General features: G+C 53.5%; 1 protein-coding gene across 6 annotated transcripts in view; it reads right to left on the bottom strand.

Annotated features, from left to right (window-relative positions):
- Positions 1–9387: 9387 nt before the first annotated feature.
- Positions 9388–24181, bottom strand: part of Sh3pxd2a (SH3 and PX domains 2A) — a 130114-nt gene continuing 115320 nt past the window's right edge. For all 6 annotated transcript variants that reach the window (XM_059256744.1, XM_059256767.1, XM_059256753.1 and 3 more), the window contains 5 exons: positions 21310–21427; positions 16384–16718; positions 15076–15125; positions 12309–12428; positions 9388–11535 (listed from right to left, as the gene is read on the bottom strand). In XM_059256744.1, coding sequence (XP_059112727.1) covers positions 9580–11535; positions 12309–12428; positions 15076–15125; positions 16384–16718; positions 21310–21427 — 2579 coding nt within the window. In that variant the 3' untranslated portion in view covers positions 9388–9579. The remainder of the gene's footprint in view (positions 11536–12308; positions 12429–15075; positions 15126–16383; positions 16719–21309; positions 21428–24181) is intronic.

Below are 24181 nucleotides of genomic sequence, written 5' to 3'. Positions count from 1 at the left end.
GGTCCCTGAAGGTTTGGGCTGAGAGGCTCTGAGGCAGGGAGGTGGGGGCACAATAGAACATAATAAATGGAGGGGAGGGGAGAGGGTACCCCCCAGTCTCCCTCTTTACCCAGATCTCTGCATGGTGAGGGGCTGAGGCAGAGTCTCAGCTTGTTGCCACACCTCGCGATCTAGGCAGATGTCTAAGTTGTGCAGCCCGTGGGGCGCCTCAGAGAGCTCGAACTACGTGTAGCTTCCCCTGGGCGGCTCGGGAGGAGGCTGGCGGACTGCTCCCGCCCTGGGCAGCTACAAACTGCATGCCCTGTCTCCTTCTCCTTACCCAGAGTGGGTAAACAGACAGGCTGCAGATTCTGGGTCCTAGGTCCTTGACCTCGTGCCGACCTGCCATGTTCAGGATCTCTCCTTGCCATAACTCGCACCGATCACCTCGCTGGTGCCGTTACCTAGGGGGCCCTTCAGTATAGGCTGAGGTGACCCTTTCTGTTGTCAGGGTCTCAAAAGAGCAGGTCCACAGCCACCCCTAAGGCCTGTCCTCCCTCATCTCAGTGCCAGCCTTGGCCTGGGCTGATCTTGCCATCATGTGTCCAGGAGGGACAGGGGCCCTCAGTGGGGTGGGGGTGGGGGGTTTCCTGGGCTATGGACAGCCCTTTTCCTTATTTTAATTAATTTATTTATTTGGTCTGTGAGTTTTGTTTGTGGGTTAATTCCAACCTGGGGGCTCCTAAAATGCTACTGTTGGGGGACTGCCAGGTGAAGGGCAGCAGAGAATAGCCACTCAGAATCTCTCCCAGGCCCTGACACAAGGCTCGTGGGCAGTCTTGCTAACCCCAAGATGAAACTCCGGGCTGGAGGCCTCCCAAGAGGTGGATGAGCCTCTCTTGGATAGGGAACCACTGATACCCACCTGTGCCCTTCCTCCCTGTGTGGGAGCCAAGTTAGTGTGGCTGGTTCAAGGGCATCTGTCCCCAGGAGTCCCCCTCCATAAAGACATCCAAAGTGCTGGAAGGTTAAGGAAGGCTATCGACACGTGGGCCAGGGACCAGAATGGAGACTCTTGGTAGGAGGGTGGATCGCGAAAGCCAGGCTCCTGGTCCTGCTAAGGGAGTGTCCATCACTCTTGGGCTATTACCCCTGCAGCTCTCTGCCTCTTCTGGGTTACTGTGGAGTCCTAGTCCAGGCTCTCCCAGCCTTTCAGCCTTTGGCCCTCAGATGGCTAGTTTTATACCCTCAAAGATGGCATCTGTTTCGACAGGCAGGGCCTGGGGCTCTGTCCTGGCCACTGGCCAGTCCTGCGGTCCTAGCCAGAGGCCATCATCCTCCAAACCTCAGCTTCCCCTGTGTCAAGTGGCTTGGGGGTGGAATACTCTCCACGTGGTTCCTGGGAGTTCTTCTAGGGTGTCTCTTAGGGGAAATGTATTTGGGAGGCATTGAGAATGGTATGCCAAGGTGGGCGTTTGCCTGTGCTGCCCTTGCAGGGACCTGGGGAATCTGTGCCACCCTGGGTCTCACCTCTTCAGTCACTGGACCTGGTAGGCCCTTTCTGTGAGAGCAGGCTGGAGCTGGTAAGTTGCCCCATCTAGCTGGGGGCTCATCCTAGAGATGGAGAAAGTCTGATTGCAGAGTTGGCTGGCTGGAGGTGGGAAAAGAAGCCATCGTCCATTCTGCTAGTACAGAGATAGTACTGCCTCCTTTGTGAACTGGGTCACTGTGTTTGTGAATAAAGGTGATTTCGTACCAGCCTGAGGGCTGTGCTGTGCGTCTGGAGGTTGGGAGGGGGACCAGTGTGTGAGTACACCTGAGTGGTTAAGAGCTATCAGGAACAGTCCAAGTCTCTTCGGTAAATGTCGACCCGAGTTCCAAAGGGCCTCTGACAGAGAGGCCTCCTTAGAGTCAGGCTTTGGAGCATGGCATGGGGTTCAGAGAGTGGGGTCCATAATGCCAGACAAGCCTTTTAAGTTGAGAGAAGCTGCTGCCCTTCTGGTGGCCTCGGGACTTTGAGTCAGGAAAACAGGGTTAGGTAGGACACCAAGGGAAATAACAGACAGGCATGCTATGCTGTTTCCTCTTAGGACAGAGATCCTGTGAGGTGAGTATCACCACCTAGAGACTAAGAGGGGAACAGCAGTCAGCCCTGTGGCTGGAATGGGGAAGCGGTAGTTAGACTGAGCCTAGGGTCTAGACAGTGTTATTACAACTGTGTACATTGTCAGGGCCAGGCCCCAGACACTTGTGGATGCCTGCTCACACCCTTTCCTGGGGGAGGCTTTCACTGCCTAGTCTTAGCCTGCCTTCAAAATGACCTCAGGTCCATTCTTCCCTGCTTACTAGAGACCAACACAACTAGGTAAGGACCAGGGTCCGGCTTTGGCTATCCCAGAAAGCTGCCTGCAGTTGGGAAGGGGTTGGAGGAGCTTGTGGGAGCTGATCTCCCTTCCCTTATCCCATCGCCTTGAGCCAGTTGATTCTGCAGTCAGCTGCTGTTTGGGCTCATGGGCCTTTTGCTAGTCAGCTGAATGGGTCCTCTGGTGCCAGAGAGAATCAAGCGATTCTGTTCAGTTAAAAAGGCCAAAAACTTTATTTAGTTTTTAGGGAAATACAAGATGCATGTAAACATAAACAAAATATTAAACAAAACAACCCAAATTTTAAAGTCTAGAAGCATCCCAAGACAGGTCATTCCTACAGACCAAAGAATCCCTTCAAAGTGATAAAGGACACCCAGAAAGTGGCAGGTCACGGGGGCTGCGTCCCTCCCCCAAGGACACTGCATGTCTGTGATGAGGCTTATAAAAACCACCCACTATTAGAATTGTGAGAAACATGGAGATAGTTTAGCACCACCGAGGATCCTGGAGATATGTCAGCATTTGCATGGACCCTGACTACATCCAATGTCTTTGTTTCTCTGCTGAGGTGGGGAGGAAGAACCTGGGGAAGGGCTCCTGCTGACCCCACTAAGCTGGCCAGGGATGGGTGGACACTATGAGAAGTCCCTGTGATTCAGGAGTCCCAGGGACATCCATCTGTTTGCTCCCACCTAACAGTCCACATATCCATGCTGCGAGAGTGGCCACTCACATCTGCCTTACAAGTCACCTTCCAGACCTCTCAGTAACTCGTAGGGACACCCACGTCCTCTGTTGTAAATTTAAGAAGGGTAACTGTGTACCCTTTGAAGTAAACTCAAGCGTGTGCTTCAGTAGAAGCCACTGGAAAACAAAAAGCATCTGTGGGGATGTTGGTGTGCTCCACCTGGTCTGATGGGCAGGAGGCCAACTTGGCAGTTAGAACCACAGGTTCTGTTAGAGCCTTGGGGACAGTGTCCTGTGTCAACAAGAAGTGAGGCCACCTGCCTCCTGGACACGCCTGGGCTCCTAAGTTCTAGTATGGGGATGCTGGGTCCCTACTGTGTGGCCTATTATGGTCAGTGGCCTCTGATTTGTACAGTTTGACAGGCTGGCTAGCTCTATATTGGACAAAATGCATTGGACAAAAACTATTGGGAATCTGGGAGACAGATTTGTCTTCTGGAAAAGGGCCCCCAAACCCGAACATTGGCCTATGGCTTACAACGCCTCTTCCCTAAGACATTCAATGAAAATGGAAGCCCGGCTGTGGCCCAGCGAGTGCGTTTCCTCTGGCTGGACTCTTGGCTGGTGAGTAACAAAAATCCCTGTAAACTGATCTCTTCATTTTCCAACATGAAGTGACTCCTTCCTTCTTCCATCAATAAAGACGGCACAACTCCAAACCCTTGTTCAGCCTTCCTATACCTTCTCTGCCTAAAAGGCATCTTCTGGAAGCCTCCTCCCAGTGCAGGGACGGGAAGCCCTGGTAACCACAAACATACATCAGCTTGCCAACATGCCTCCCACTAGCTTGCCAACATGCAAGATACATCCTTTTGCACTAACACAATTCCCTCACACTTCCAAAGACACAGCCCAATGTCCAGAGTGAGACTTGGAGTAAGGTAGGGACCTTCAGCACTGTGGGACTCTAAGGCCACTAGGTCCTAGACTGTGATGGGGGGGGTACTTATTGTCAAGGTCATTTGAGATTTAGACAGGATAGGGGAAGAGGGGGATGTCACATGCCACAAGGCGTTGGAAAGGAAACCCTTCCATTCAATCTCCAAGCACCAGTGTGCCCACTCTGTGGCCTGGGGGCCCAGATGCACAGACCAAGGCAGTAGTTAAAAACAATGCTAAGGCCAAAGGTCACTGACCTTGTCCTATCTGGCTCTAATCACAGAGTTTGCGAAACACAGGGACATGAGCCCGCCCCAAATGGGATTTAGACAAAACTCTCAGGTCTTGAGAAGCCCTCCACACTCCCAGGAAGCACTCGAGGCTTGCGGTGGGGATAGGAGGCAGTGCTGTGCGGACGCCGCAGGTCCCAGTCACACCATGAGTAGTTCTTACGCTGCGCAGCCTGCCTCTCCCTCAGAAACAAAGCAGAGGCCAGCGAGCAGCTCTTGGGTCCCCGGGATTCTCATGCCAAGAACGTGGGTCCACTAATTTAACCACCTCAGCACTTCCATACTCAACAGTATCTATTCCATGTCTTCATCTTGGTGCCTGGAGGCTGACCTGGGCTGCTTCTGTTAGATCTGCTAATGCCAGTGTGAAGTTTCCAACTAAATAATAAAATAATTACAAAGACAAATTTAAGACACATTGCACTCTCCAGCCAGAATTGTGTGAATGACACACATACTTGCTGCCAGAAGCTGTGAGTCCCTTGGGACCTGCCCAATGTCAAGGACTAGTTCAATGGAGACCTCCTGCCCTGTATTTATGTCCTCTAGCCCCATGCTATTTAGTTCAAGTGGGAAATTACCACCAGTCTCTCTCTCACACACACACTCACGTAACATCCATGTACGTGGAAATTACCACCACCATCACACACACATACACACACATGCACACAGACATTGCTCTCTCAGCCCTCAAAAAAGCGAGGGAATCTTAATTGGTTAGTGATGTGGACTGCTGTCTCTCCAGAGAGCTGCACAGATAGTCCAATGATCAGCTCTGCAGCCATATCTATTCCAAGGGAGAGACCCCAGAAGGGGCCTGGTCCCTCTCCCTATCTGTATAGAAATTCACACAAAGGTGGGTTGGAGCGCAGGCCTACAGTACTAGAGAGAGGACACACCAGCAAGGCTGTGCTATCCCGGGGTGGGGGGGCCTGAGCCCTGGGACTTGTTCCTCACCCCCCAGAAAACATCTTAGCCTGCCACTTTCCTTGATGTACATGAAAGGAGGCTGGTGTGTACCTGTCATGGGGGTTTCTGTTGTCAGAGGCAGGGCTCATGCCTTTTGCCCACGTCACTGAGATGAATGGGTGGCCGGGACTCAGCCCCAGACCTACTGTAGGCCTGTAGGAATTGGGTCTTACTGGGTATGAAGGGTTTAAAGCACCCACCCTCCAAATGAGTTTGCTTACAGCCAGAATTCCTGTCCGTAAGCTGAACTGAGGTTCCATAGTTTTAGAAAGACTCAAACACACATCCAGAGCATCGTAGCCCACACATCAGGAGGCTGGGGAGAGAGGGCTGCTGGGCATCGCTTCTAGACGGGTCTCTCTGAGCAGCCGGCTGCAGGAGGGGAATGCAAATGGGAGTGGGTATTGGATAGCCTCATTCTGCTCTGGGGACTGGGCTCGAGGCCAAGAGCACCACGCCACTTCCCCAGACCCCTTCTCCTAGGTGGACAACACTAGTGGGCTGTCCTCTGGTGGCTACCCCTTTCTTCATGCCAGGGAAGTGGGGAGGAGATAAGACAGTCGGCCTGCCTAGAGATCAAATCCAAGGCCCACCCACATGCTCCACAGTCCTGACTCCTCCCAGAGGCCCCTCCTATTTCCTCGCAGATTCAACAGGGTCTCCCTCCACTCTGTCCCACATCCCTCTTGGTAATATTGCACTTTTTCTCAGATTGTTTCCATTTTCCATTGAGAATGCAAAGTATTTGGAGGGAATGGGGAAGTGAGTAACTTTAAAGAAGTTATAGATTAGTCAAACCCAGGAGAAGCAGGGCTGATTTCACCGTTCCCTTCCTCCTAAAAACAGAACACTACAACTTAAATAGCTCTACGCCTACTCTGCAAGTACTAGTCATATGAAAATAATGTTTGGCTGAAATCCCCTCGTCTTTTTCCCTTAGACGAGCAAAGTAGTAACATGCCTTGCTGAGGAAAAGCAATGGATATAAATGCCAGTAAAAGATGCGGCTCTAACTTCTCAAAGTGGCTACAATGATTCTATATAATGCCTTCGTCCATTAGGAGTGAGAAAGAGGAACCCTTGGGGCCAGGCTGGGGGTGGAAGGGTTGAGGCCTTGCAAATAGAACCCAGGCTGCAAAGGGGGGGGGTCTCAAGGCAGACAGGAACTGGCTGCTGATGGACCCCCCCCCCCCCCCAGCTATCTCATGTTGCCCCACTGTGAGAACACAGAGGAGCCAGTGTAGCCAGGCCTACCAGTGACAAGGAAGAGTAAGGTCTGAAGACTTTCCCTCCACCCTGTAATAGAAGAAAAGGTTTTGAAACTGAAAGAAAAAGAAAGCACCAAACGATGCATCTTCGGGCATTATATAAACCTCAATAATGACCTCAGAAGGGCTCATTATGATTAAAGTTGCAGTATACAGCAATACAATGTCATTTCACATTTTCAATCATAACTAATGGAAAACTAGGTTTGGACATTGCTGAGATTCCACTTTTTTTTTTTTTCCTTTAGTCCGATCTGGTTTTCCTCCAGATGGGTCAGAGCCCAGGCCCTTCCCTCCTCCACTGCTGCCAGTCACAATGTCACAAAGCAGCTCCTTAGCTCTAGGGAAAGGCCCTCTCGCCTGGGCAGGGCTAGGATCCAGGGACACAAGGCCTGGCATGCACCCTTCTTGTTTCAAGTATTCTTTGGGCTTGTAGGGTTTGTGCTGTGCCCTAATGGGCTGGTGGTGAGGGACCTTGGCTATCACTATCCGTTGACCAAGTCTACATCCTGACACTAGGTGGCAACATTCCCCACTTTTCCCAGATGCCTGAGCAACTCCCAGCCATCCTTGGGGCTGGATGTTACAATGTAAACACAATGACCACACATAATAAACAAAGGGACAGGAGAGGAACTCAGGATTAAATGCAGTGGGTAAACCTGACATTAATTGGGTGATTTGGGGAAAGTCATTTCCTGTCCTTGGGCTGAAGTAACGAGATGGGATGGGGTGACCTCTAAGGTCCCTTCCAGTCCTGCTTTTAAGGAGTCTGATCTCAGGACACTGGGAGTTGGAAGAAGGTCTTTGGGGTGCAGACAGAAGGACGCAGTGCAGAGGGCGGGGACGGTGGGAAAAGGCAGCTCTGGGGTCTCGGTGGTCCAGCCCAGCTGAGATGCTCTGTGCCTGGCTGGCCCTACTAATCATGGAGCTGGCTCAATGCAGACATCTGAGGAGTGAGGCGTGGGCCATCCCCCTGGCAGACAGCTACGTGGAAGGTCCTTTCACCTGACAGTCACTCTACTTTTAAATTTTATTTTAAATAGTCATAAATTACTTTTTCTTCTTTTAATAAATATGTGCTGTTTTAAAATGAGAAGGGTATATACTGCATCTTTAAGTAATGCACTTCGCTCCCCGGGTTCTCTTTCCATTCCACCTCATTTAAAGTGCATTAATTAAGAAATAATGAACCACTTCTTTATCATTATTGTTCAAATAAGTACAAATAATATCATGAAGACACTAAACCACTACCATTAGTACTGCAACCTAGCAAATTAACTCAACATCCCGCTCTATTTAATACTGTCCAGCAGAAGAAAATAACTAATTTCAATTTTAAACAAACTCAGGAACACAGAAAAGGAAATAGAACAATGTCACCATGGGCTTTTGACAAAGGAGGCTAGCGGTTTGCATCCGCCTGTGGGAGGGACATGGGCTGGGAATCCAGGAGGTTAGGGTTGGGAGCTGAAGGCAGACCTGCCTGGGAGGAGGGCCGAGGGGCGCTCTTCCTCCTCCGTCTGTCTGTCCTGTCGTCTGTCGTCTGCGGAACCAGCAGCCCTTGGTTGGGGGAGATGCTGGCAGCTCAGCCAGAGACTGTGAGGCAGGATCTGTCCCAGATCAAAGGCACATGTGGAATCCACTCCCAGCATGAGGGGAGTCCTTGGAGGAAGCCCACTGGGCTTCTCTCTGGAGGGTCCCCTCTGAAATGTCAATCATGAAATCATAACCCCAAACTGACAGAGGACTGTGGCGAACTCCATTCTTTTGCTTCTGTCCCCTGGGGCACTGCCCCTTGGGAAGACAGGGTTGGTTCCTGGCTTCGAAGTCCTCCAGACTCTTGGGCACCAGGCTAAGGGGCACAGTGGGGGAGGGTGTCTGCTCCAGGCTGACCCAGCCAGGGTCCCTTCTGCCCAGGATTGGTGGTGACTTCTCCATAGTAAGGCTTTCTTTGGGCCCTGCCCAGGTTGGGGGAAGTGGGCAGAAGCAGGCAGAGTAGTCACCCACCAGCCTGGAGTCTAACAATGCCCCCTTTCCCTCTTGGGCAGGAACCTGAACACTGTTTCACCGAGCCCAGGACCTGGCTTTACCCAGTCCCAAATTCCCTGGTGAGGTGCCATGCTAGGGCACTGTGCACACAGTGGATACCTAAACAAACAGCCTGGCTTATGGAAAGGCAAAAACGTTAAACCGAAATCTAAATAAAACATCCCGGTGAAATTCAACAGAAAACCCCACCCACCACTACGCCCTCTCCTATGTGAGGCTGAGACCTTCGGGCCCCCAAATAATTTCTAAAATAAACCCCAAACCAAACGCCCGATTTATAACCTCCAAACCAATAACCCCTTCCCAAACATGCACAAGGAGCTGCCTACCAGGAACTCCTCAACAATTCTGGATTATGAGGAGCCCGGCACCACCCACCCATCCTCTAGGTCAACTCCCAGTGTCCTCCATGTGCCCTGAGGAGGGCAGGTTCTTTCCCCAGGGCCAGGTCAGCACAGCAAAGGCAGGCAGTCCTTGTTGGCATCTGGGAACTCTTAGCTACCAAATAGGCTGTGGCCTGGCCCCAGAAAGGGCTGAGCTCTTAGGAGACACCGCCAAGCCCCAGAGCTGGTGGTCTTCCAGACACCCACCAGTGGTCGGTGGTGGACTAGAAACCAACACAACGCCAAACACATCATTAGGCTAACACAAGGGTGACTTCCAGAGGCAGGGGCAGGACCCTGGACACGCCTCATGACATCTTTTCCAGAGCTGCAGCAAAGGCACAATTGGGCTTTCCCACATGGCCTGTACTAAACGGCACATGGTCCATCAGCAAAGCCACCAGTGTGCGTGTGGGGGGTCCGGGCCCAGGACGACCCCGCCGTTCCCTTTCTCCTACTAAGTGTGTGCACCCACCACACCCTCCCTTCCAGCTGGAGGGTGTCTTCGGGGGTCACATATTCCGCAGGGTTCATCGTCACCCCCCTCCCCCCTCCCACCGTCCTCCCCCTTGTCTCCACGCCACCACTCATCCAACGGCAGCGAGAGCAGCGCACTGAGTCTGGAGGGACCCAGTGTCTGTTAGTTTTTCTTCTCAAGGTAGTTGGAGGGTACCCAGCCCTTGAAGGGCTTCACCTCATCCAGGATCTGGCAGTACCACCAGCCGTTGGGGTTCCTCTCCAGCACTTCCATGGACACCCCCTCCTGGAAGCCGGCTGTCTCCTCATCCCCCTCGTAGTCTGCGATAGAGATGTACACATCTTTGAGGTTGTTGTGGATGAACTGAGACTTCTCGATGGGCTTAGGACGCACGGGGGAGACGGGGATGCCGTTGCGCTGTGTAGGCAGCAGGGGGGATTCTGAGCCCTGGCTGGCAGCCCGCTCCGCCAAGCGGCCCTTGGCCTCGGTGGCTGCTGACCGTGCAGTACTGAAGGAGGAGTTCCTGCGGACGCCCCTAAGGCTGTCAGTGGCCGTCAGTGACTCATTCCTCCGCAGGGCACAGGACAGGTTGTTGTCCTTGGGTGGTGGGGACACAAACACAGACTGGGGCCTGACGGCCACCTGCCGCACCCCGTTCCGCATCTTCACCGCTACGGTGCCTGAGGTCTTGCCGAAACCCCCAGGAGGCTTAGAGGGGATGGGCGGGGTGACCCTCTTGCTCTGGTTCACAGTGTTCAGCGCCTGCACCCGCTTCTCGATCTTTTCCAGACTGTCCGACTTGCCTTCATTCTGAGTGCTCTTGACTGTGTCTGGCTCTTTGCCAGTGGAGTCAGGTTGCTGGTTCTCCTCGGGCACCAAATAGTGGGAAGGAGCCCAGCCCTCTAGCTCCCCAAACCTCACGTACCACCATCCACTCTCTGCCTTTTCCAGCACGTGCACCTCAGCGCCCACAGGGAAGCTGATCTCGGAGTCCTGGACTTTCTGATAGGCACTGCATGTCACGTAGGTGGCGCCTTGCCCTTCCCATTCCTTCTTGGGAGCACATGGGGGAGTGGTGGCTGGGAGGGGGATGACGTCAGCAGAGCCTCTCCTGGATCCCTCAGAGGCTGTCTGGGGGGGCAGCTCTGAGTCCTCACTCCTAGAGCCCTTGAGGCCCCCCCGGAGCTGGCCCGTGGGCCTCAGCTGGCGCCGTAAGGAGCGGATGTCCATCTTTTCCTGGCTTTGAGACTCCGCTCGGTTCAGGACTGGCTTTGGTCGGACAGATGGCTTGGCTCGCGCACAGGAGGCCAGCCCGGCCTTCGCCTCGGGGGCGTCTTTCTTGGTCCCGACCTTGGGGGTGCCGCGGATGCCTGCATCTGAGGCGGAGCGTGGCTTTGTGTCACCAATGTTCTTGGACAAAGAGGAAGAGGAGGAGGAGGAGGAGGAGCAGGTAGTGTTGATGGTGATGGAGGAGGCGAAGGAGACGTTGGACTGGTTTTTCCCCAGTTCTGCCTGCGCATTCTTCTCCGCCTTGAGCTTTAGGAGTGATGATGACTTGGGAGAACCTGATTTGGGGGAGTTTTTCATGGCAAGAGACAATGAGGAGCTTCCGGGGGAGTCACTATCCCCAGAGGAGCCTCTGGCGGACAGGGCATCTTCTGTGTAGGGTCTGAAGCCTTCATTCTCATAGATGGTCTCCTCTTCCAGGGCCACGTCCTCGGAAGACTCGCCTACCTTGAAGCGGGCCCGCTGCAGGGAGGAGGCAGGCGAGGGCCTCCGGGGCTGGGCAGGACGCCTGTCACCTGAGCCTCTGTCCTCTGTGGGCTCCTCACTCAGCTCAGGCTCCGAGTCAGAGCCAAAGGCAGGGATGTCATACTCGGGTTCCTCATACTTAAGCTTCAGCGGGGAGTCCTGGCTCTCACAGGCTCCCGCGGGATTCTCCTCGGGCTCCTTAGGTTTGCTGGGCGGCGCGGGTGGTGGCACCTTGGGTCGGGTCAGGGTGCTGGTTCGGCGACTCAGGTTGGGCTTCTTGCGTTTATCGATGTAGGAGGCGGGGGCCCAGCCCTCCTTCTCCCCAATCTGCACGTACCACCAGCCACCTGAGTTCTTATCGATGACCTGAGGGAAAGTGGACAGGCCAGTGGGTTACACGGGTCTCTGGGTCCCTACAACGTCCCACTCAGCCTATTTTATAGACACAGCCCTTGAATAAGTGCTCCAAGACCTGTGGCAGTCAGTGGCAGGCTAGATTCAAACCCTGGTCCTCGTTGTGAGACTCTCTAAGTCTGTGCCAGCAACTTAGGGAGTTAAAGACCTCCATGACACCCCCAAATCTACCATATTGTTCCTAGACCATGAAAACCAACTTGTGAAGGACTGTCCTCCACCCATGCCCAATGTCCCCTGAAAGGGCCTGAGGTGAGAACGGGAAGAGACATAAATCAAACGGGGAGGTACAGGCCTGAGACCAGATACTCCCTGCAGAACATCCTCCCAGTGTCCAAAAATCTCAACAAAATCTCATTAGGACTTCTTGGGTCGGTACACAATACTGTCCTCTGATCTCCATGTGCGTGCCTCTCAAGTAAAACATTCTCGATGAAGCCAACTGTTCTGTCCCAGAAGTTCACACACCTTCAGCAGACTTCATTTCAAGGCTCTTCGTGCTCAGCCCTGCATATGTTTTGGGACATGCCACTACGGGGTGAGCACTGTGAGCAAGTGAGGGGCAGAAGCCCAAGTCTGGGGCTCTCGCCTTGGTTGTGGCCCTGACTAGGCAAGTACTCATGGCGGGGCGGCTCATTTCTGTACCCACTCTGCCTGACCCTCAGAAACACCGCCAAGAAGACATATGAAATGTGAAACAGGTCCTTGGCCAAAAGGAGGCTCACCTCAGCCTTCTGTCCACCCCGAAAGCTGATCCCGTCAGAAATGCAAGACTGGAATTCCGCAATGGTGTAATATTCCACCTCAACAGAAGGGGGCTCTGGTGGCTTCGGCAGCTGGAACCCCTAAAAGCAGAAACAATCAGTGAACAAATCCAGCTACTAGAGCAGTACCAAGGCCAGGGACTGGTGCCCACTGGCTCCCCGGGTGCTCGTGGCCATCACTGCCTGTGGGAGAGCAGCGGTCACTTATGCTCAGGACTCCCTCCAGGAGGTGGCACCCAGGGTCCACACAACACTATTGAGCTATTGGGATGCTCACTATAGAGGCCTCAATAGTTGGGTCCCAAGGTGGAAAGGAAAGACAGAAGAATCATCCTAACAAAGTAGGGAAAGCGCCATTTTATAAACCTAAGGGGGGATCCTAAGCCGAGTGGGCAGCTGCTGAAGAAGAGGGTGAGGGGCCGACTATCCCCAGGACAGTGAAGTCGGAGGACAGGGAGCAGCTGGTTGGGGGAGGAGTCTTTGGGAGGGGGTTAGCCTGTTGGTGCCCTGGACCGAACGCAGAGTCCTGTTTCAATAGGCAGGCAGAATATTCCAGAACTCCTATATGCCTTTTAGATGCTGGCACACAACTTTTCTCATAGTGGTATTTAAGGACACTTAGAACACCTGGCCCATGATCTATGAGCCACATTCTTTTTTTTTAGCAGCCATTTTCTGTGCACCTACTGGGTGCTGCTCTGAGGCAGCCGGTATAAGCCCCATGGACAGCCAGCCTGGCAGATTGTAACCATAACAGGATGTACTCTGCCCGGCTCTGTCTTCTTATTTTTGTTCTTCCTTATACTAAGGGGTTAACACAGAGCAGCTGAAGAGGCAGGGTGCGGGGTGGGAGGCAGCTGTGGTGTGGAGGGCGGACAAACCTAGAGGCTGCCACTACCCCAGCCTCAGTTTCCTCTTCTATAAAACAGAACTAAGGATGGAGTTGTGAAGACGACTCCTGAGATGATGTAAAAACTTCCAGGGAGAAGGGGTGCAGGGACAGTTGAACAAAGCCGGAGGTCGGCACCTCTGGAACCCTGTTTCTTTCTTTGCCCTTCCAGGCTCAGCTTCCTCTGTCGCCTAAGATGAGCTCTCTTGGGTCACTCTGAGGGAGGGATGGGAGAAAGATGGGCTACGGGGAAGGGTGTGACTCAGTCAACTTTCTCTGTCCCGTGCCTGGATGTACAGCCACACGTGGAAGCTGGCACAGCCATGCTTCCGCCATGCTCCAGCCATGCTCCAGCCAGGCTCCAGCCATGCTCCAGCCATGCTCCAGCCATGCTCCAGCCATGCTCCAGCCATGCTCCAGCCAGGCTCCAGCCAGGCTCCAGCCAGGCTCCAGCCAGGCTCCAGCCATGCTTCAGCCCCCTGTACCCTGACAGTGGGATTCAGCTGAGCCGAACTGGAACAGCATCCCTCCCTCAGCAAGCTTGCATTTCTAAGTGTGGAAGGAATGACTCTTCTTGCCAAAGTCAAGGCTGCCTGAAAATAATTAGCTGGGGCTCAAAGAAAAGGGAGAAATGGAGAATCAGTTGTGCAGCTGCAAAAACCCAGGGAAAAAAGGAGAAATTTCAGGGGGACTAATGGCTAGGTCACAAAATACTCATGGCCAAAGGGCACATCTTCAAATGTATGGAGGGCCTTTAACTCCCACGGATGGACCAAGGCCCCTGGAGTAACATGCAGCCAGTTGTGATTCAGGATCTGTCCCATGTAGAGGACCAGACAGTGCCACCCAACAGCCAGGAGTGCACACAGGAAAGGAAACCTGGCTGCTAGTCCAAAATATACACCACGGTATCCCATCCTCACGACAGAGCTGGGACGCGGCCAATACTGTTCTTCTCTCTCAGAAAAGGAAATGGAGGGCTTTGGAAGGTAGGTGACCTGCAAAGGGTCTTTCTTTGTTCCTATGTCAGAAATGGAATCTAAGCCAGGCTCCAATTTCCCCTTCCAAGGATGCTAGGGATGGTACCCCCAAAGCCTCGTGCATGCTTAGCAAGTACTACCGAGCTACACCCTAGCCCTGAGCTTGCCTTCCAGTTGCATCAAGCTGCCCCCGGCCCACTCCCCCATCAAGCTGCCCCCTGGCCCACTCCCCCATCAAGCTGCCCCCTGGCCCACTCCCCCATCCCGGAATAGGTCTTTGTTCAGGACTCTCAGCTTATCACCAACACGGCTCTTCTCCAAGCTCCCGATTACACATCTCCCTGCTTGAGATGGTAGTCACTGGGAAACTCCACCCACTCAAGGGTCAGGGACCTCAATGGTTGTCAGCCCTCCATGAGCCAGCTCTCCTTCCTGGAGGATAAGCATTGGTCTACCCCTTACCCCCTAGGCTGTTGAGCCCACCACATTCACTGGGCAATCCTGAGAGAGAGCTGTGGGCTTTTGGGCCATCGTAGCCAGGAGCCCCACTTCTAGCCCCTGGCAATGCCCTACTGGACATTCCTGCTGGCCAGTCTAAATGTTTATGTCTGCCAGTGCAGTGGCTGGGATGGATTTATTTAGCTTTGGAGTGCAGTGCATTTCCGATTATAAACTGTCTGGCTATGCTCCAAGGAGGCCTGGGATCTGCAGGCTCCTGTCCCTGTCCCCAGCCCGGCAATGAAGGAAACCCACCAGGGCTCCCCAGACTCCTGGGCCACGGACTCTGCTTCAAAGGTATCAAATGAGTAAGGGTGCTGCGGGTCACCCCAGACGAGGAATCAAGAGAAAGTCCACATACCAAGCTGGATTCTCTGCGCGGGGGAGGCCTTGTCCTCAGGTTTGGGGAGCCTGAAAGAAGAGCCACAGCTTTAAGAATCCCACTGGACAACAGTGCCCCACCCTCCCTCCCTGTAAGATCCCACTGGACTACAGTGCCACACCCTCCTTCCCTGTAAGATCCCACAGGACTACAGTGCCCCATCCTCCCTCCTTCATGCTTTGGTCCCACAGTTATGAAAGACCCTGTATTCTAAGTCACTGTAGGAATGGAGGGACCTTTAAGCCTCTTTGCCTGTTCTTTGGAAGGATACACACACACACACACACACACACACACACACACACACACACACACCCCTACCCCACCTCCACCCCCCACCAAGTGATAGGTACACCAATCTACAGGTATTGCAGGCAGGCCATTGGAAGGTAAAGGCTGCATGGAGTTATGAGATTTTCAGTAGAAGCAGGAATCACATCTATTTTTTGCTCACTAGTCCTAAGTCCTCTGAGGGTAGCACAAGACTAGATGGAAGTCCTGTCCAGTAAAGACTTCTCACACACCAGAGGGCTAACAATAAAGCTAAGAGCTAAATATAAAAATAAAAACAAAAAACCCAACCCAAAACCAAAACAAAGAACAGCAGCTCTCCTCCAGATTATTGGCTGAACATAAATAGAAATTGTGCCCCCCCCCCCAAAATACCAAAGGTGTTGCTGGGCCAGAGGTGTGTGGGGGGGGGGAGGAGAGACAGACTTTAGTAATTTATTGTGAATGTTGGTGGGGGATGGGCATGTGTGCAACGGCCTTGGGGAGTCGGTTTTCTCCTTCTACCTGTATGTCAGTCAGTCCCAGGGCTCAAACTCAGATCAGGCTTGAGTGGCAAGCCCCCTTACGCACCAGCCAGCTTCCACACCTTTCACCCCACAAAGCAGGCTTGCACAAACTCGGGGGCCCACAGGTTTGTAAAATCAGCTTTATCCTGAGCATCTAGATTTCTAAAGCCTTTTCTGGCTTCTTTCTGGATGTCGCTTCCTGCTCCTGGGGTCGGTTCCCTTGCTAAAGGGCCATCCCTGATTCTCTCTTAGGAGAGAGAGGCCAGCAGACTGCATCTTCAGGGCAGCAGCTGGCAAGTGCACAGCAGGGCACACTCCCTGGTGCTCTTCACTCTTGTGACCAGCACAGGCACGTTGACAATTAAGAGGCCAGACTGTCCCTCGGTGAAAATGACATGGAGGCCCCGCATGGTCCCTGCATTCCCCTGCACCCATACCCACCCACTCTGCGGGAGCTCTTTGGGAGGAACTGGGGCCTCCAGTTGCTTACTGATCTGAGCCCTCTGAGGGGCGATCCTGGCCACAGCTGGGGAGCCCTGGGCCAGCTTCGACGTGGTCCTCTCTGGGACACCCAAGGCACTGCCATTGGAGGCATTGCAGAGGATGGGCAGGCTGATCTCTTTCTTGGTGATGGGGGCTTCAGATCCCTCGCCTTCAGCCGGCGCCTCCTTTTCCCCGGATGCCTTCTTGTTGAGCAGGTTGCTGATCTCCATGATGTTCCCAATGATCTCCACCGGACCCGTCAGGTTCTTCTTCCGGGTTGGCAGGTCGTCCTTGGCTTTCTTCAGATAGGACGCTGGTGCCCAGCCCTCCTTACCTAGATATCTGTGAGAGGAAGGACCACGCCGTCATTAAAGCTCTCATATCTGGCTTCCCCTTCTACTTCCGGGCCTCAGTCTCCATCTGACCTTGCCGAGCCGAGCTTCTCTCCCATGCTCTGCTAGAGGCTTGGCGGTTCCACTAACCCAGAGGAAACCAGAGCTGGGGTCAATGGGAAAGATACCGGACATTTGCCCTCAGGCAAATACAGGACCTTAAAATTACGGTTCTTAAACATCATTCTGCCCAAAAGGTAGACTTCACGATGGCCCTGCTATTGTATGACCCAAGAAGTTGAGGGTAATTCTAGGGAAAAGGAGTGAAATGTGGATGTAGTCCGAACAATCACATTCCCTATAGGAGAGGGGCGAGGAAGAGGTAAGTTCCAAAGACAGTTCTTGCCAAGTCATCTTGTTTCTCTAAAAAGAGTTCAACTTCTTTCTGTAAGACACAGGGATGCAGCTGCAGATCTAGAGACGAACAGACACCTTGAGACCAAAGGAGGGTATCTATAAAGACTGTTGAGTGTGGTCGTACACACCTAAAATCCCAACAGTCAGAAGGAGGAGGCAAGGGGGATCAGAGGTTCTAGGACAGATCCGGGAAAGCAACTATTTTGGGATTGGATTTAAGGCCTGTGCCACAGGAGGGAGTTCATGCCTGGTACTGTAAACCCGGTCATAAGGCCCTGGGGGAGCCTAATACTGTTGTCTTGCTAAGTGGACATGGCCATCAAGCTTCCTTCCAAGTATTTTATATATATATATATATATATATATATATATATATATATATATATATATATATATATATATATATATAAATGTAAGTTAGTGCCACCCTCAGCCTTGGCCAGAGGAGGGTTTCTCTCTGTGGAATTTCTCTCAGCAGTTAGTGCAGACTCAACTCGTTCCCACCATTTTAATGCTAAGAATAATTGACTATTGAATGTTCTGCCCTAAACGGGACATCCATATCATCTGCTCCCGCCTGCCTCTCAGCGAGCATCATGGAAGAGGGAGTGGAAAGACTATTAAGGGCCAGAGGGTGGGGAGAAGTGTGCCGGGAAATGCTGCTCTCCTGACAAGGATACTGCACCCTTGAACTCACAGTTACCTGTACGAGATGATCGGCATTACAGCACCAGTCGACCCAGTGGATCACACGTACACACATATACACGAGAAGGGAGAGGATGTGAGGGGAGACGCGGGGGTGCAGGGGGGGGGGGTGCCTGCAGGGAGTAGATGGGGAGCTGGGGGAGGATACAGTGCTTATGTGGACAAAAGTGTCACAGACTAAAAAGAAAAGATAATGCTATTTTTTATTTATTTTTTTTTTTTTTTGGTTTTTCGAGACAGGGTTTCTCTGTGTAGCTTTGCGCCTTTCCTGGAACTCACTTGGTAGCCCAGGCTGGCCTCGAACTCACAGAGATCTGCCTGGCTCTGCCTCCCGAGTGCTGGGATTAAAGGCGTGCGCCACCACCGCCCGGCCTATTTTTTATTTTTAAGCTCTAGGTCAGGCTGGGCTAGAGAGTAAGACTAACTATCTCACCAAAGGAGAGAGGCGGACCTACGAGCTTGGAGCACACACCTATAGTCCCAGCACTCTGGAGGCAGAGGCAGGGGGCCGGAAGTTCAAGGCCATCCTCAGTTACACAGGCCAGCCTGGATACAAGAGACCTTGTGACAAAAGAAAACAAGATAAAAAAGGAGTGGGGTGGGGAGGTGGTAACCACCACCCGATGGCCAAGGGTTCGAGTCCTGCTGGGTGGACAGCAGACAGGTCAAGTTCACAGAGTAAGTCCATAAATGTAACCCTTCGACGCTGTGGGGCAAAAATAAACTATAGTATAGGGGAGTTGAGGACAATGAGGAAAAACAAAGACGTGAGATCGGGCCTCTTACCATACAGTAAGGAGAGGGAGAGAAGAGCGAGCCAGGCATGGTGGCTCATGTCTATCATCTTACCACTTGGGAGGCTGAGGCAGGAGGACCACCTTAAGTCAGACCAATTTAGGTTACACAGGGAGTACCAGGCCACCTAGGACTATACACAAGACTCTGTGTTTAAAAAAAAAAGTCATATTTATATAATCTCGGGGCTTGAAAAAAAAAACCTTTCTAACTGGGGCTGCAAATACAGAAGCCGATGCAGATGAAAGCGTATGGCTGGATAAAATGCAAACCATTGTTACGGTGAAACCAAACCTAGTCAAACCAAACTGAAAGCTCATAAACAGGCTCGAGGTGAGTGACAGGGCTGGCTTGGCTTTTGGTGATTCGCTGTCTTTTTAAAACAGCGTCTCCCTCTCTCCTCCCATGGTGCTGAGCCTTTACCCAAATCCACAGGGAGCCTGCTTCCGGGCCCAGCGTTCACTGGTCAGTGCTTCCAACTGGAGGCTGCAATGTCCCCATCTGCTCCCTGGGACACAGCTGGCTCTCGAGCTCTTAGCGGCCAGATGTCTGGCGACCCCTACCGCCCTTCCTGATGTGACCTGGAGCTTGAGAGTGTGTTAGGCAGGAGAAAAGAACCGCAGAAGTTCACACAGGAGGTGGCTCCTCATGTTCCTATCAGTGGGGGTGCACACAGGTTGTGTCTGACTTACTTGGTGCTTAGAGGGCAGACATTACTGAACTGGGGATGGCTCTTCTGGATGTGAGGGGTACAAACAGAAGCACAGAGTGTCAAGGATGGAGAGGAGCAGCGAGTACACGTGTCTGACCTTTCTATGGCAGTGGCCAAGGCTCAGGAAGGCAAGGCGGGTAGCAGAGGGGCCTGAGGGAAAGTGTGTAAACCAGGCCCAGAGCCTGGGGTTCGTGAAGCTCAGAAAAAGCTGAAGACACCTTGCTGCTGTCTTGTTGTGTGGAAGCGGCAGAGGAATCCGGACAGGGGCTGTGGGGAGATAGTCAGGCCTGCGATATGGCCTGGGGTGTCCCATTTCACAGCGCTTTGTGTTCCATATGCTGTATGGATAACGCTACGTTCCAGCTTTGTGTTCCAGGATACAGCAGGCAGAGCGACGCACAGCATGGGGGTGGCTGTGTGTCTGAGCCCAACTTCCTCACAGCTGTTTCCCAGCTCTGTAGCAGGACTGACTCCGGAGATGCAGGCTACGGAGGGAATGTGTAGGAGTGTGTGTGAGTGTGAGAGAGAGAGAGAGAGAGAGAGTGTGTGTGTGTGTGTGTGTGTGTGTGTGTGTGTGTGTGTGTGTGTGTCTAAGGCTGGGGGAGGAAAAGAAAGACAGGAAATGAGGATCAACACACAGCTTGGAATGTTGGGAAATAGCATGGTTAAGGGGGTATCTGGCTGCCTTCTTAAGGTAGAATGGGATCATTAGGGTCCTCAATTCAAGTCCTTACTGGCTAGAAGGAACCAAGCTATAGGGACAAGTAGCTGACTAGAAGAGCCAGAGTGATGCTATTTGTTACCTTAAAACCACAAACAAACAGATAAACAAAGAGAAAACCCAAAATATAAAAAGCAGCTGTGGGGATCACTTCTAGGCAAACACGCACAGGCCACCAGCCAGCTGGGATATGTTAGCCTTTCCATGTCCGGCTTGTGGCTGATGGATTTGCAGTTGGCTCCAGCTTCCACTGCTTACAGAGCATGAAAGACCACAGGTGGCTGCTTGGGACAACACGTGTTTAAATACACAGTCCCATGCCACCTAACAGGATAGAAAGGTACACCCATCTCGGTCCTCCAGACTGACAGGCACCTAGGCCAAGGGTGAGGGGACGGCGATGTCCCATCAGCTCACACTAAGGCCCGGTCACCCGAGTCCTCCCTGCAGCGCAGACACAGCTTTAAGACCACCAGGCTCTGCTGGGTTCTGAGCCAGTGCTGCGACACAGCAGCGGCCTTTCGAAGGGGACCACAGTTAAGTCTGGGGGTGTGGGGAACGGAGGCAGCCGTCCCCATAGCACATGGGGGATTGTTGTTAGAGGGGTTGTAAGCAGGAGAGAGAGAAGCTGAGCACATTCTCCACAGCTGAAATGCTCCAAAAGAACTTTCCAAACACAAAGACACTGAAGGCGGGTCTAGGGTTGGTAACAGCAGAATGAGAGCCACAGAGTTTAGCTTATTCTACTCCACTAGACACACACCCAAACCCAGAGAGAGAGAGAGAGAGAGAGAGACAGAGAGAGACAGAGAGAGACAGAGAGACAGAGAAGAGTGCAATGGCCTACACCCACCAGGAACATGGACGCGAGGCCTATGTCTGGGGCCTCCAGTGCTGAGCTGTGAGCACCAGAGGCAGCCTGCTGGGACTTAGCAGGGCCTGTGGAGGCTGGTGCTTCAGGGTGTCTCAGCTGAAGAGCAGGTCAGGCAGCCAAGGTGGACGCAGAAAACAAAATTCAGGTGTGCCGAACTCTTGGCGGGTACACGGGAAGGGATCCCAGCAGTGTCTGTGAGCCGGGCTGGCCCCTGCACCCTCCTGGCTGGGAGTCAGCCTGTGCTCTCAGGGCCCGGAGCCGGTCAGCGAGCTGAGTGGAGCTGGTACACAGCTGTCTTTAGCAGCCACCTCACCATCAGCTACTCTGCACTGAGCTACTGAGCTCTGCTGCTCAGGAGCCGGGCTCCTTCCTACCTGATGTACCACCAGCCTTCCAAGTTCTTCCGAATCACCTCCACGGTGACACCCTTCTCGAAGCCAATCTCATCCTTGCTTTGGCTGGTGTAGGGCTGCACGGTGACATACTTCTCCTCTGCGGTGGGTGGGGGGTAAGAAAGCAGTTACTTGAGGTTGTTGTGGTGCACATCCCTTCTCCCATTCCCCTCTGCCCGGCCTAGTCTGGTTCAGCCACCTACTAACAAGCCCTGGGCCAGCACTGGCTTTTCCAGAGAAGAGGAAGGAGCAGGATTCAGAGAGCAGAGGAAGAGTCACTGGGTTAGGGATCACTGCTGTTCCTAGGACAAGGCAAAGCCAGGCAGGATTCAAGCCTCAGGCAGCATGAAAGCAGGTCCTCTAGCCAGGGTGTTGGGGCCCAGAGTTTGGAGGAATCTGCTTTTCCTAGGGTCTAAGTCAATAAATTGAGGACAATGCTGGGTGTCTCCTTGGGAACCCTAGCACATCCCGCTTCAGAACATGCCATGTCCCATTTAGATTCCAGCCCTGTAAACTCTTAGTTTCTCCCTCAGGCTGACTTCCAGATGTTTTCAGGGGTACCTTCACTGAGCACCTCAGTCCTATTAAGAGCAGACCACAGCCTCTACCCTAGAGTGTTCCAGGGAGCAAGCACCACAGGAGTGGTTGTGGGCTTTGTTAAGGTGAAGGTCCAGCCACTGTGGAGCTGCCAAGCCCTCGAGGCTAGGAAGACCTCAAGGGCCCCCACCAGCCCCTCCGGGAGAGCCACGAGCTCTATTTCCCATGCAGGGTCACCTCCGCGTTTTCCCACAGCACTGGAATCCTGGAAAGAGCTTGGTGGGAAGGCTGAGCAGTAGGCATCTCCCTGGGCATCCCTCAGGACCTTTGCACAGGCTTCCATGTCTGCTGAGGTCCATGCCTGTCCTTGTGAAGCCCTCCCGTGGACCTGCAACTGACCGTCTACAGGACGGCTTGGGACCCAGGGAGAACATGCTACACCCTCCCCCACCGCAAGAAGGGGTTTTCTGGAGGGGCCCTTAGGAGGATCGCCCTGAATCCTGTTGTACTGTGCTCCCTGGAGGTCCTCATGGTACCCAGCACAGAGCAGTAGGAGCTGCTGCAGTAGAGGCTAGGACTCGGTATCAGTGAGGAGGAAAGCAGGGATGAGGAGAGACTGAGTGGGAAGCTTGCTTGGGAGCTCCTGAGAGCCGGAGCCTGGCCTCAGAGGCGCGTGATGCTCCTGGCTCCCAGCTGTGACACCCAACCGCTGGACTCCTTCACTGACCTCAGCCTCTGGGTGGCTGTGGGGGTTAGGAGAGAGCTGCCACACCAACCCCCTTGCTGTGGGAGGGCCATCTGCTCATTCTCCCCTAGATTATCAGGGTGCTGTCTGCAGCCCTGGGCTGGGCCCATAGCACTTCCCTCTGGTGGAGGCAACTGTCCTGCCAGCTGTGATCCAGCAGGATGGAACTGATGGATCACAGGCCGTGTTTGAAAAGCTGCCCCAAAGCAAAAGGTGGGTGATGGCCACAGGAGGCCGCGCAGCTCTTCACTGGGCTCTCCTTTACCACAGGCCTTTCTCAGCATCAGCTGAGGAGAGGGCTCTGCTTGGAAGCTGCCTGTAGATTCCACCCCAGCCCTGCCCAGGACTGCTGCCAACTCTGCCTGAGAACCTGCCCGGCCAGATTCTGACTAGGGCCCTGGCGAAGTTCCACAGGCTCCAGGCCAACCCTCTGCTTTCCTGCCTGCTCCATTTTCCAGTGGGGTACGGTAAACCCTGGCCTAGGCAGCGGCTAAGGGACAGCGCCAGGTCTGGGAATGCAGGGCCTGAGGTCCAGGGAGGCGAGGCCTGGGCTCCACATTTTGCCTTTGTTCAGCCGGGTTATTTTTAAAAGCCTGTGGTTCAAGCAGGAAGCTATCGGGCAAGATTTCCTAGGCAAGGCTGCTTTTGAAGAGAAAAGTGACAGCCCTTCTTTGGGGAAGATCAGAGGAGCCCTGCCCTGCCCCATGGCTGAGAACAGGGCCTTGACCATGTGTCCAGCCTCTTGGATGCCAAGCCTGGCCACCGAAGTCTTTTAAGTGTGTGTGGTGGGCAGAGTCCATGGCCAGCCACTTGGGGCAGGGGGCAGAACCATGGATATTGTTTCTGGCCAGTGAAGCTGGCTGCATCTGCCAAGGACCCTGTGCTTGGGGACACTGGGGACATCTTGCTCTCCCAGTTAAAGTTCTAAACAGCACAGAGGCGTGTTTTGTCCTGTTCAGTGCAGGATTCCAGAGAAGAGTTCAAGCCCTGGTTCCTGACAGTGCAAGGCAGTCCGACCACCTCTCCCCACATGCCTCTTTGGGCAGGTGGTTTTCCGCTCTGTTTGGCTGGGGAGACCGAGATATAATCCACCTCCGGTTGACACAGGTGACGTGGGTCTCGGGCCATCCATTTTATAGGTGAGCCGAGGATAAGCAGAGACCGGGCCCCACTCTTGGAGCTGGCCATAGACCCCACGGCCAATGCCTAGACAAGAGAACGTTCAGACAGATGGAAAATGGTCTCTATAGGTAGCTGAGATGTCCCTTCAAGAGACGGGGTTGAGGGAAGACTGTGAGGTGGCTAGAGGCTGGTCAGGGCTCCTGCGTTCTATGATGAGACCGTGCAGGGATGACGGCACTCCTGGTGAATGACGGCTAGCCAGGAGGACGGCGGGCGGGTAGGCTGGGGGAGGTGGACAGCCTGTCCCAGTTTGGGAGGCAGGGGCTGGAAGCCCTGCAGTTTCCAAACCACAGCAGCCTCCTCCTTCCAAACACTTTCCCCTCTGTCAGCAGTCTCTCCGCTCCCCTCCTGGCCCCTCCAACTCCTCCACTAGCGAGGCCTCTGATTCCA

This window comes from Peromyscus eremicus, chromosome 1, assembly GCF_949786415.1.
Source record: "Peromyscus eremicus chromosome 1, PerEre_H2_v1, whole genome shotgun sequence".
NCBI classification, from domain to species: domain Eukaryota; kingdom Metazoa; phylum Chordata; class Mammalia; order Rodentia; family Cricetidae; genus Peromyscus; species Peromyscus eremicus.
This window is presented reverse-complemented; position numbering and strand designations above follow the sequence as displayed.